The 12,785-nt window shown below is 35.4% G+C and overlaps 1 protein-coding gene across 1 annotated transcript in view; it reads left to right on the forward strand.

Annotated features, from left to right (window-relative positions):
• The first annotated feature begins 18 nt into the window (after positions 1 to 18).
• The window catches only part of LOC111410434 (tRNA (guanine-N(7)-)-methyltransferase), an 18,037-nt gene continuing 5,270 nt past the window's right edge, over positions 19 to 12,785 (forward strand). Inside the window, exons 1-7 of the mRNA XM_023040754.1 lie at positions 19 to 313; positions 556 to 612; positions 798 to 873; positions 2,670 to 2,749; positions 2,883 to 2,932; positions 3,005 to 3,089; positions 3,227 to 3,325. Coding sequence (XP_022896522.1) covers positions 71 to 313; positions 556 to 612; positions 798 to 873; positions 2,670 to 2,749; positions 2,883 to 2,932; positions 3,005 to 3,089; positions 3,227 to 3,325 — 690 coding nt within the window. The 5' untranslated portion in view covers positions 19 to 70. The remainder of the gene's footprint in view (positions 314 to 555; positions 613 to 797; positions 874 to 2,669; positions 2,750 to 2,882; positions 2,933 to 3,004; positions 3,090 to 3,226; positions 3,326 to 12,785) is intronic.

Genomic DNA, 12,785 nt, shown 5'->3' on the forward strand with positions numbered 1-12,785 from the left:
TTTACTTCAAATTAGAGAGCAAGGGTTCCTTCTTCCAAACAGTAGCAGCTCCACCATATCTCCAGCCTTCATGTTTTCTGCCATTTCAGCTCCTCTATACCCAAATTTTATCAAAAAATTATTACTAGTTACACCGCCTGCTGTCGCATTATCATTACCTCCGCCTTTTGTCCACAACCGCCGTGGCAGCTGTACTTTTGCTGCAGCCACCGTCTCTTCGCCTTCAGTCGTTACAGAATTTAAAGAAATCAGAAGCCCAGAACTCGTGGCCCGGGAATATGCCGACCTCAATCTCTCGGACAAATTTTGCGAGGTACATAACATATGTATGCATTGCATGGTTGTTTTTTCAAATAATCGCGTCTTCACGAATCAGTTGGAATTTAATTCATAGTTCTTGGGGCTGGGATCAAAGTGGAAAGATTAGAAATTTTAAATTTTAATTAATCACGACTCTGCATTTTATTTATTATTGTTGGTATTTTTATTTCTTGCTGTCTTTATACTAATATAAAATATAACAAGAATAATGTTGGTTAATTGTTGTTGTTGCAGGAGGTGGGTCATGTTAGAATCCGACAGCATGTTAATCCTCTTCGTTCTTCTCTCATGGTAATTTCTCCTTTGGTTTTTTTCGCGCAAGTGTGCAAGTGTGCCCGCCTGAGCTGTATATATTTCTGTATAGGGGAGCATGTTTGTACTTGCCAGTTTATTTTTCTCCCAATTAGACCAACTAGTTTCTGAAATGTGGAAGTTTGTGTCAAACTAACATGATTCGTTGCAATTGTTATGAGTAGATTCCTGCTGAAGTGCCAGAATGGAATGAAGTCTATGAGGATGCAAAATTGCCACTGATGGTGGATATTGGGAGCGGTAATGAACAATCTTTGCAGTTTATGCTCTATTTCTCTCTTGTTTAAAGTTATTACTCCCTCCGTCGTGGACTTTCCTTATTTTCTTCTCTCCCAATTATGTAGTCATGTTTTTTAATTAAAAAATTTCTGTTTTGTTCGGTTACTAATATACCCTTATTTAATTTGCCCAGTTAAAACTAATTTACTACTATTTGTTGATAAACATTAGATAAGGTTTCTTAATCCATGTGAAAAATAAAATCAACCTATATAAATGGAACGGAGGAAGTATTTCTCATTTTCAGTTATTATGGTTTGTGGTTTGCTCCTGGTTTGTGCAATAGAAAAACACTTTGCAGTTGATGTTGTTATACATAGTTTATTCTAGGATTGTTACTCCACTGTTTATCAGAAAATGATATTTACCTTGTCTAGACAAGTCATTGACTGTTCTTGGTTTTCATTTAATATCTTGTATAATTAGTTATGCATTATGAAAATGCAAAGTTGCAGATGAGATGCAGTCCATATTTCCAGTCACCATAGTTCTGTTTAAATTTATTAATTTCATCTTCAACTTTGGCAAGTGCCATAGATCAGTTTTATTTTTCTGATCTATAGATGTAGACTGGTGAGGTTTTAACACAATTCAGCTGGGATAGAGAAGAGGCAGGGGTGTGTTTTCACAAAGCTTAATCTCTGAAGGGCCATTTTTCTACAATATCCTATTTTATAAGGGAATGGGTGATTTAGAAACTATGAAGCTCAGTGAAAGAGGGGAGGGGGCAGCAAATCCTATTCTTATTCTTTTTTTCTTTTTTTTTTTTATTTTTTTGGGGGGAAATTTGCAAATTTTAAGTGGAAAAGTTAATATCGGAAAGCTGGGCAGGGGCTGGGTGCCGGCGGCCAATTTTCTTAACCTTCCTGTTCTGCTTAAAGTTTCTTCCATTGTAAGGCAAAGGTTTCACCAACCGCTAATTTTCTAGCTGCATTATATTCAATGTTATGACCTTGGTTTAAAAAGACCCAATTGAGTGCGTGTCTGTGTGGCTAGCAAAAAAAGCCTCATGGCTCTGATTGTGAGGCAATTTTTGGAGGCATACTCCTCCATTGTGGGAGACACACCTGAGAGCTTGCCTTGATGCCTGTAAGGTGTCTGCTTCTTTATTCTTTAAACTTAATTACTTTACTTTAGGTGTTGCCCTCGAAACATAAAAATTTTGATTAGCCCATTTTGGGAATACTCACCGGCCATCGCCCACTGAAACATTAAAACATTGTTTTGGAAATAGTCACTGCCTCCCCCACTAAAATAATAGTTTCTTTTTTGCTTTTATTTTCACATTCTAAAGTATTCTATTATGGATTTCCAAGACCGTTTATGATTTATTTTGAGCTTATTTTTCATTTTAATAATTTTTTGATGTTTTTGGTTTACGGCTTATGCCTCAACATTTATGCCTTGCCTCATGTTGGAAAAATGCCTTAGTACCGAATTATGGTTTTTAAAACTTTGGTTTTGACTGGGTTCTTTTCAGTTTAAATGTGTTGGTGAAGTGAAGTGAACTGATATCCAGCAGATGCTTAGAGTCCTCACTGATATATGACCTCTGGGTCGCTAGTAATAGCTTATCTTTATAACAATGTATGAAGAAAATGAATCTTTACCATATTTGAAGAGACGATGAGAATGAAACTTTGTTAAATGTAAAAATTGCATTAGATTTATTGGTAAAAGAATAAAAAAAGGATCGGTTATATGTAGCTGACTTTACTTCTTGATGTACAGTACACTAAATTTATAAAGAATTACAGGTAGTGGCAGATTTCTCTTGAGGCTTGCTAAAAAAAATCCCACATTTAGGAATTATCTGGGATTGGAGATACGTCCAAAGGTATTCACCAAATATCCTTACTGTTTTTCAAGAATGTTTCTACTCGACTAAAGAACAATAAAAATATTATTACTTTCAGTGACAAATTAAGTACTGAATTCTCTTAATCGGACTATCTTTTTTTCTTGTGCAGTTGGTCACACGTGCTAATTATTGGGTAGATGAGCTTTCTATGAGAAATATGTAAGATTTCTAAAGACTACTTACCTTGCTTTGCAAATACATTGGAATAGGCTTATGTACATCTAAATGCAGACATTTCATGTTTGCTAATGCCACGATCTCCTTCAAACAACTTGTATCGACATATCCTGGACCATTGATGTTTGTTTCGATCTTGGTGAGTGCCCTCCTTGTACTAAAAGTTGCAAAGTGCTCTCTTATCAACCACCAAAGATTTAACAGGAAACTTAATTTCATTAAAAATTCCAGCTATCTGTTGCTTAGAACTAAATGAGTATTCACTCGTGCATTCAGTGCCCAGATCCACATTTCAAGAAGAAGCATCGCAAAAGAAGGGTTGTGCAGAAGCCTCTTGTTGAGTCAATTGTGGACAGTTTAATGCCAGGTGGACAGGTACCTGCTCAAAACCTCATTTAGTGTATGCTATTTATCATAAAGTCTTCAAGAGTTAAGGTGTTTATAAAACTGATCGAGTATGATCCTCTGTGATACACGTTTTTATGAGTTCTTGAAACTTCAATACCTTAAGTGACTTAAGTCACGTACGTTAGCTGGATCATCTTAAGGCTGTCCAAATCAGTGATTGATTTGCACGGAAAAATGGGAATAGATCTTTCATGACCTTAGGAACAGTTGGATGTCAGGTATAGTGACATATTAATTTATCATGTAGATCTTGTCTGTTGATGCAGCACATAGAAAATACCCCATCACCATCGAGCTTGACATATCCACAATTTGCTATCTTACCATTTGTATCAGTAGTAGTACCGAGTTCCATGTCCTCTTCTCAATATAACCATTTTAACATTCTGATCTGATCCATTTCTTATATATAATAGAAAAGAAAGAAAGCACTGTGACAATTGATGTGTTAAGCTAAGACATCGTATTTGCTTGTGTTCTATTGTTTCTTTATATGTTTGATTGTGTACAGTTCATAAGAATTTAAAATGTTTGTCCTTTCTCCTTTATCTGTATTTATTGAACAAATAAGTTCTTTTTTTTCGCAACAACTCGTATTTGTGTTCAACTCAATTGAAGTCTTGTTTCATTCTCATATGTACAAAGCAAATATAAAAGTTAATCCTTGTTTAAAATTTTTAAAATAATAATTTGAGGCATTATAAGTAATTGATGTATTTTAATCAATATTGTAACAGGATAAACTGCTCACTTGGTTTGTTTGTTTAAAAATTAAATGTCCTCCATGTTTTTCTTGTTTGTTGATTGACGAACATATATGACATATTGTTGGATTTTATGCGCAATATTAAAGAGATGAAAACGATAATCAACACAAGAATTTTACGTGGTTCGACGGTGTGCCTACGTCCACGAGAGCGAAGCGGAGATTTCTTTATTCAGATGTGAAAAATAGGGTTACAACATATTATTTATACTAACCCTAGCCTGGGCCCATATAAAACTTTAAGGCCCGTAGGTGGAGAATTTAAACCCTTTTGAAGCATCAAATTTCTCTGCACCTCTCACAAGGCCTCGGCATCCTTCCTGATGAAAATTTGTTAAAAATGTAGTGTTAGAAAGGAATCAAACATCATACTATCAGTTTTACAGTTTTTCTTGCGGGAAACACCTTAAGTTAGATAATCAAGACCAACGAAGAAAATAATTACCTGAACCAAATCTTGAAGGTTCATCCCAACTCCCTGATAATATTTTGCAATAGAAATAACAAGACGTATATTGCTCTTTATCATTTTATCTTTGCAAAGAATACCATAATTTAAACGCTCCCTCAAGGTTTTCTGATCAACGCTGGCCGCAGCAGCCCATTGAGCAAAAGTAAACTGGTCCCCATAACGTTCTGTGAGCTCCTTCTGGAGCCTTTCCAATTTTAGTAGGTCCTGCATTCATGATGAATATATATTAGAGGACAAAAAATTAGACATGAGAAGATTCGAAAAGTACACGAGGGAGAAGGATGAAAGGAGTGTGCACAAGACTTGTAATATTTGCCAGTGACAAGTAAGAATAGTTTCTCCCAGTACTGAAGAAAGTAATATTAGGCCCTATAACATGAATGCTGTATGGGAATTGAGTTCCATCAATTAGGAAGCATATTTAAACAGTGAACCAAAATTTTTCAAATAAAAATCCTCTAAAGCAGTGTTGAAATTTGTAATTTTCCCAAGGAGGAAAGAGAAATACTGAAATATTATGTTTCCATGGTATAACCGTATGACAGGAAAGCTTTGAATTGATGAATGTACCATTTACTCAGTTCTCTTTTTAATAATTAGGGAAGGAAATTAAGATTCTAGTTATAACTAAGAAAATCACATCCAAAAAGAATGGCAAGTGGCCAAAATTTTCAAAAAAGCTATCAAGATAGAGAAATTGTTGATACACTGACTTGATCAGGAAAACTACAAAAAAGTTTAATGTTGACTTTGAATATAAACTCTTGTCATGCCAAATGTTGAACACGTTTTTATTCACACCCAAATTAGTAATTTAAATAAATTGGCAGTGGCTTCCCAATCTCTTGATTAATGAACTTCAACTGTGACTACAACAAAGAGTGCAAATCTAGACGAGGATAATCAGGTACCAGACTTCACAAGATATAAAGATGCAACCAACTAGATGTCTAGCACTAATTGGAAATCCACACGACAGAGGACAGTAAGGTGCCAAACTTTGCAAGTTGTAAGGACAACAAATTATTGATTGACATTAAATTAATCTGGAAAATTGATAGTGATGGTACTAACTGCTAGCCAAATGCAGTACACATTCTTTGTTCATACAAAAAAATCATTTACCAAACTAACAATCTCTTTTATTTTGTCATAAGCCCCATCCCCTGACACCGGAAGTGAAAAATAAAGATGCATAAGAGTACAAAAATAGGCCGGGATTGGAAAAGAAAGAAGGAAAAGCTCGATTCGGTACAAAAATAGAAAGGCCCATGGCAGAGTTTTCAGTGATGTCTATGGTCCCTCTTGAACTGATTGAACGATGTATTGCTCAATGAGAAGTAAAAAGTGGCATGCATTGTAAACATAAAGAGAATTAAAAGAAGGATAAAGCATTTTTTTGGCTCGAATTACCTGTATTCCTACTGACAACTTCTGTTCTTCAGCTGCTGTAAGTAGCTTGGAACTACTAGTAGTTCCTCTTAAGTAACGCAATGGGTCAGAATAATCTATATCCTGCAAAACCCCTTTTTTCCGGGATGTAGAACCAGATTTCACACACACAACATTAGCTGCCGCCTTCTGTGCAGCTCTAGTTCTTCTGGCTTTTCGTTCTATTTGACGCTTTGATCTCACAGCTATACTCCTGGACAATTGAGCCTTAAGAAGTTCGAGTTCTTCATGACTAGGCTCCACATCAGATTCCGTAAGGAGGAAAGAAGCTGAATGATTTTCACCCAACCCTACAGTAACCTTAGACTCTCTGCCATTCACTCTTTCTGAAAAATTAGCAAGCTGATTCCTCTCCAACAATAAATTATCCACTTCAGGCATGATTTCTGTAGTTTCGCAATCTGACATCATGGCAGTACGATTACAGACCATCATGGCTGCATCTTTTGCAACCTTAACTGCTGCCTTTGCTAAAGCAAGTGCTTCAGCTGCAGCCGCTGCTACAACAGCCTCTTCAATTGTAATAAGAGTTTCTGTAGCTAAAGTTGCTTGAAGATTTGCCTGGACGCGCATTAAAGTTAATTATGATAGATGAAAGCATCAAATGACTAAAGCTAGTGCCAAGATTTTTTTTTAACCACATAAAAACTATTATATTTCTTCTCTTTTCTTAAGGCACAATTGGCAAAAGGGGTGCGTGTGGAAATTGAATGAGTTGATTGAATAAGCATACTTTTGCAATATGGACTACAGGATTCACTTCAAAGAATACCGTAAAAGATAAGCGCTAAAATTTTCTTCTGAAATGTGATGTATTTGAAACATCAAGGTTCACACAAATTGGAAAGCAGCTTCTATCTTTATGAACAACACAAAAAAGAGTTATAAGATATTTAAACTCACTTATTTACAGATTCCTTACATGAACAACAAATGTAATAGCCTTTTTCTTTTACTAGACCTCGAGATAGTTAACTGAAAACTTTCTGTTATATCAATACAAGCCCTATGCAATGATTTTCTAGCGTTCAATTAGGTAGCATGTACGTATTTGAATTCTCACCTCAGTGGGTGGACAAACTGCTTCAATATACGTCCATGTTCTGTTTGCGGCTATAGAGTTGGAATGAACATCTAAAGAGGGTAATTTTAGCTTGTCCAAGTCAAGCACTGCAGATCTTGTTGGTTTCGAAGATCTGTCAGCAGGTACTGAATTTGAAATGACTTCTAATGATGGTAATTGTAGCTTCTCTAACTCGAGGACCGTAGTTGTTGCCGTAGATAAGATACACTGTGTCCGGAAATAAATAGGATCTCTACTTTTTGCTGCATTTTAGTCAATGATAAATATTAGATCCAAATTCTACTTGCACCTTGGACACTGTATTTCATTAGAAACTTCCCCTGACCACTAGGATGTTCTAATATTGGGCAGTTCCACAATTAGAAAAAATTTAATTGCAGATCATAATTAAGTGCTTTCTGATATTGATTGTGAGAATGAATAGAAAGAACATTCACATTATTTTGTAATGTTCAACTACATCCACATAAAAAGGAAGGTCATAAAGAGAAAGACGCATTTGGTTTAAAACAGAATCTACACAGAGTCAGGAAACCAAATGATGAAAAATAATAGTACATGGAGACATACAAAAGTGAAAATAGAGATGGACATTGGCAAATCAGACCAACTTAAAGGGAAAACATATAAACTATATAATGCAAAATGATGACAGGAACCTGCAATGTTTGTCAGGAATCTATGCTTGTACCAAGAAAAGTTAACAATTAATATAATTATTATTGAGATGAACAAATGTGGATCTAATGATCAAAGCACTACACAGTCAATCCCTATAGAAATTTCAATCCAGATTCTCCATTTGGTGTAACGAGATCTTTATTTAGCTTGTTTAGTCATTGCACTTTGGTGTTACTGTGCATTAGCCATAGGCGAAAGGAGGTGAGAAGATTGTGATTGTACTTTTACTTGTTTATTGTCTTTTTTTCCGCAATTAAGTTTCATTTTATGTTTACCAAGAACTCAAAGCCAATTAATCCAAGATAAGAGGCCTACTTCCTCACCCATAACCCCACCCCGGAAACACACTAGAATACACACAAACATGAACAATGCAGCACCGACGAGACTCGAACTTCTCGAAAACCTAAAAAATTTAAATTTCTACACTCCAATCCAAGTCCATAAATAATGCAAATTCTCATATCTTTACTTCGACAGACACATACATAAAGAGAAGGAATTACCTGGGTGGGTGGAAGAATGATTCTGTGATTTAAAGTTAACCGAAAAAGTGTCCGGCAAGCACCTGAATTGCGGCACCAGACAGGACATCCTTCTCCTAAATGTCTAAATACATACACACAAGCAGATTTGTACTCGTGAGCATGCTATTCGTACACAAATACAATCTGCTTGTATGAATGAGGCAATAAAGCAGGTCTTCAAAATTAATTGAGTTAGAGCCGAACAAAAATATGAACAGAGAAAACTGTGAGAGGAAAGACTCAGGAGAGAGAGGAGTGATGAGTTGCCAGAAAATGATAAATAAATGGATAAGAGAATGCTTTTGCCCAAGGAGATGGAGTTAATTATTCCAATGGTCACTGAACTAGGTCCATTTTTTTTATTGGTCACTAAATTTTAAAATATCGAATTTTGATTATTGAACTTAGGTTCATGTCTTTGATTAGAAATTGAACTTTAAAATATCAAGTTTTGACCATTGAATTTTGAAAAATGTCGAGTTTTGGTCATTGAACTTAAATCAATGTTTTCAATTGTTTACTGAAATTTAAAATGTCGAATTTTGACCACTGAACTTTGAAAAATGTTGTACATTACTCACTGAATTTTGAAAAATATTGTACATTTTTTACTGTAAACTCGATATTTTTCAAAATTCAACAGTTATGCTAGTAAGTAACGTACGGTATATTCCAAAGTTCAGTAGCCAAAATTCGACATTTTAAATTTCAATGAGCAATCGAAGACATGAACCTAAATTCAGTGATCAAAATTCGATATTTTTTAAAATTTAGTAGCCAAAACTCGACACTTTAAAGTTCATTGACCAATGAAAGACATGGACCTAAGTTCAGTGACCAAAACTCGATATTTTTTAAAGTTCAGTGGCCAACACTAGATACTTTAAAGTTCAGTGGTCAATCAAAGATATGGACCTAAGTTCAATATTATTGAAACAATTAACTCAAGGAAATTAGGACGAGAGATCGATAAGCAGCTACCGCTTCTTATGTTTTGGACTTTGGGCTTTGGAGGCCCATCTACAGTTGTAAATATATTCCACGCTGAGAAATATGGATAAAGATACCTGTCCAGGGACACATGAGTCCTGGACGGTGGCCCTCGACGTATAGCAGGGTCCGAGAAAATATTTGGCTCCTACTTACTATTTATATAGGCACACCCGCTCAATAAGAACGTGATACGTAACAAATATTTTTTTGTTATAATATAGATGATCGTGTTAAATATGCCGAACTTTAGACGACATTGTTGGATTTGATGGTTTATCATTGAATTTTGGTTGGTTGAGCTTGAAATAGCTCCCTAGCGAGTTTTCATAAACTTAATAGTCGATATGGGTTCATAACAATCAGGCACTATGACGTGACAATTGAGTCTATCTAAACTGTTGACAGATGCAACCATTGAGGATGAATGATGTGCTCAAAATTTGGGTCCTCAAGTTGAATACTATACGACATGAAAGTATTCTTTACGAGTTTATTATTTACCAAGTATCATTGACTTTTGGGACGTGTTAGTTTCTATATTTTCAATGTATCTATGGAATTACATACATAATTTGGTGCAATGAATTCGGATTCACACACACATTAAAAAGGCCTTCCCCTAGTTTAATAATTTATTTTATCATTTTTTTTAAAAATTTCGCCCTTTTCCAAATGAAACTTGAGCTCAAAGTTATATTCTTACCATTTGAGCTGGCTTTGACCTTAAAATATTGTGGGAAAATTCAAATATGTCTTCTTCTATGTTCTTTCACTTTTCTCCAAGTATACTCTTAATTAGTCTATATATTTTTTATGCCTTAAACCTACTTTATATGACATCTTTTATAAATACTTTATGAGTTCATCTGTATCTATAAATATTGAAAGCATTAATATTATGAAAGCTCTCGCCCATACGGGACTCTATGTAATTGCCTATAGTATGATCCGACACAGTTTTTCTCTAATGCAATCCCCAAATAATATCATTCTCATCTTTCTATGCAATAACCTCTCAAGCACAAAGAAAGGGTAGGAAAAACCAAGAGAAAAGAAAAGGGAAAGATGTGCAAAACCTAGGAAGAGTAGGAAAATGATGGCTGTGCAAAATATGGGGAGAATGAAGAATAAAGATGGGGAGGCTCCTATTGGGAAATAACGATGAGGCAAAAAATATACTGCATTATAGAAACAAAGAAGTCTGTTCTTGAAAATTATGCATATATCCTTCATGTTTAACTTTAAGGGTATTTTCGGATAGGTCTATGAGATCCTTTTTGTAACAAAAGTAGAAGGTTCTTATCACTTGTCAAAATGCTCGATCTAAAAAAAAAAAATTTGAGGATGAAAATACAAGACGAATAATAGATTAGGGACATCCGCTGCCATTTTCCCTAAATATTTACTTCAAATTAGAGAGCAAGGGTTCCTTCTTCCAAACAGTAGCAGCTCCACCATATCTCCAGCCTTCATGTTTTCTGCCATTTCAGCTCCTCTATACCCAAATTTTATCAAAAAATTATTACTAGTTACACCGCCTGCTGTCGCATTATCATTACCTCCGCCTTTTGTCCACAACCGCCGTGGCAGCTGTACTTTTGCTGCAGCCACCGTCTCTTCGCCTTCAGTCGTTACAGAATTTAAAGAAATCAGAAGCCCAGAACTCGTGGCCCGGGAATATGCCGACCTCAATCTCTCGGACAAATTTTGCGAGGTACATAACATATGTATGCATTGCATGGTTGTTTTTTCAAATTATCGCGTCTTCACGAATCAGTTGGAATTTAATTGATAGTTCTTGGGGCTGGGATCAAAGTGGAAAGATTAGAAATTTTAAATTTTAATTAATCACGACTCTGCATTTTATTTATTATTGTTGGTATTTTTATTTCTTGCTGTCTTTATACTAATATAAAATATAACAAGAATAATGTTGGTTAATTGTTGTTGTTGCAGGAGGTGGGTCATGTTAGAATCCGACAGCATGTTAATCCTCTTCGTTCTTCTCTCATGGTAATTTCTCCTTTGGTTTTTTTCGCGCAAGTGTGCAAGTGTGCCCGCCTGAGCTGTATATATTTCTGTATAGGGGAGCATGTTTGTACTTGCCAGTTTATTTTTCTCCCAATTAGACCAACTAGTTTCTGAAATGTGGAAGTTTGTGTCAAACTAACATGATTCGTTGCAATTGTTATGAGTAGATTCCTGCTGAAGTGCCAGAATGGAATGAAGTCTATGAGGATGCAAAATTGCCACTGATGGTGGATATTGGGAGCGGTAATGAACAATCTTTGCAGTTTATGCTCTATTTCTCTCTTGTTTAAAGTTATTACTCCCTCCGTCGCGGACTTTCCTTATTTTCTTCTCTCCCAATTATGTAGTCATGTTTTTTAATTAAAAAATTTCTGTTTTGTTCGGTTACTAATATACCCTTATTTAATTTGCCCAGTTAAAACTAATTTACTACTATTTGTTGATAAACATTAGATAAGGTTTCTTAATCCATGTGAAAAATAAAATCAACCTATATAAATGGAACGGAGGAAGTATTTCTCATTTTCAGTTATTATGGTTTGTGGTTTGCTCCTGGTTTGTGCAATAGAAAAACACTTTGCAGTTGATGTTGTTATACATAGTTTATTCTAGGATTGTTACTCCACTGGTTATCAGAAAATGATATTTACCTTGTCTAGACAAGTCATTGACTGTTCTTGGTTTTCATTTAATATCTTGTATAATTAGTTATGCATTATGAAAATGCAAAGTTGCAGATGAGATGCAGTCCATATTTCCAGTCACCATAGTTCTGTTTAAATTTATTAATTTCATCTTCAACTTTGGCAAGTGCCATAGATCAGTTTTATTTTTCTGATCTATAGATGTAGACTGGTGAGGTTTTAACACAATTCAGCTGGGATAGAGAAGAGGCAGGGGTGTGTTTTCACAAAGCTTAATCTCTGAAGGGCCATTTTTCTACAATATCCTATTTTATAAGGGAATGGGTGATTTAGAAACTATGAAGCTCAGTGAAAGAGGGGAGGGGGCAGCAAATCCTATTCTTATTCTTTTTTTCTTTTTTTTTTTTATTTTTTTGGGGGGAAATTTGCAAATTTTAAGTGGAAAAGTTAATATCGGAAAGCTGGGCAGGGGCTGGGTGCCGGCGGCCAATTTTCTTAACCTTCCTGTTCTGCTTAAAGTTTCTTCCATTGTAAGGCAAAGGTTTCACCAACCGCTAATTTTCTAGCTGCATTATATTCAATGTTATGACCTTGGGTTAAAAAGACCCAATTGAGTGCGTGTCTGTGTGGCTAGCAAAAAAAGCCTCATGGCTCTGATTGTGAGGCAATTTTTGGAGGCATACTCCTCCATTGTGGGAGACACACCTGAGAGCTTGCCTTGATGCCTGTAAGGTGTCTGCTTCTTTATTCTTTAAACTTAATTACTTTACTTTAGGT

The sequence above is a fragment of the Olea europaea genome, chromosome 15 (genome assembly GCF_002742605.1).
Source record: "Olea europaea var. sylvestris chromosome 15, O_europaea_v1, whole genome shotgun sequence".
NCBI classification, from domain to species: Eukaryota; Viridiplantae; Streptophyta; class Magnoliopsida; order Lamiales; family Oleaceae; genus Olea; species Olea europaea.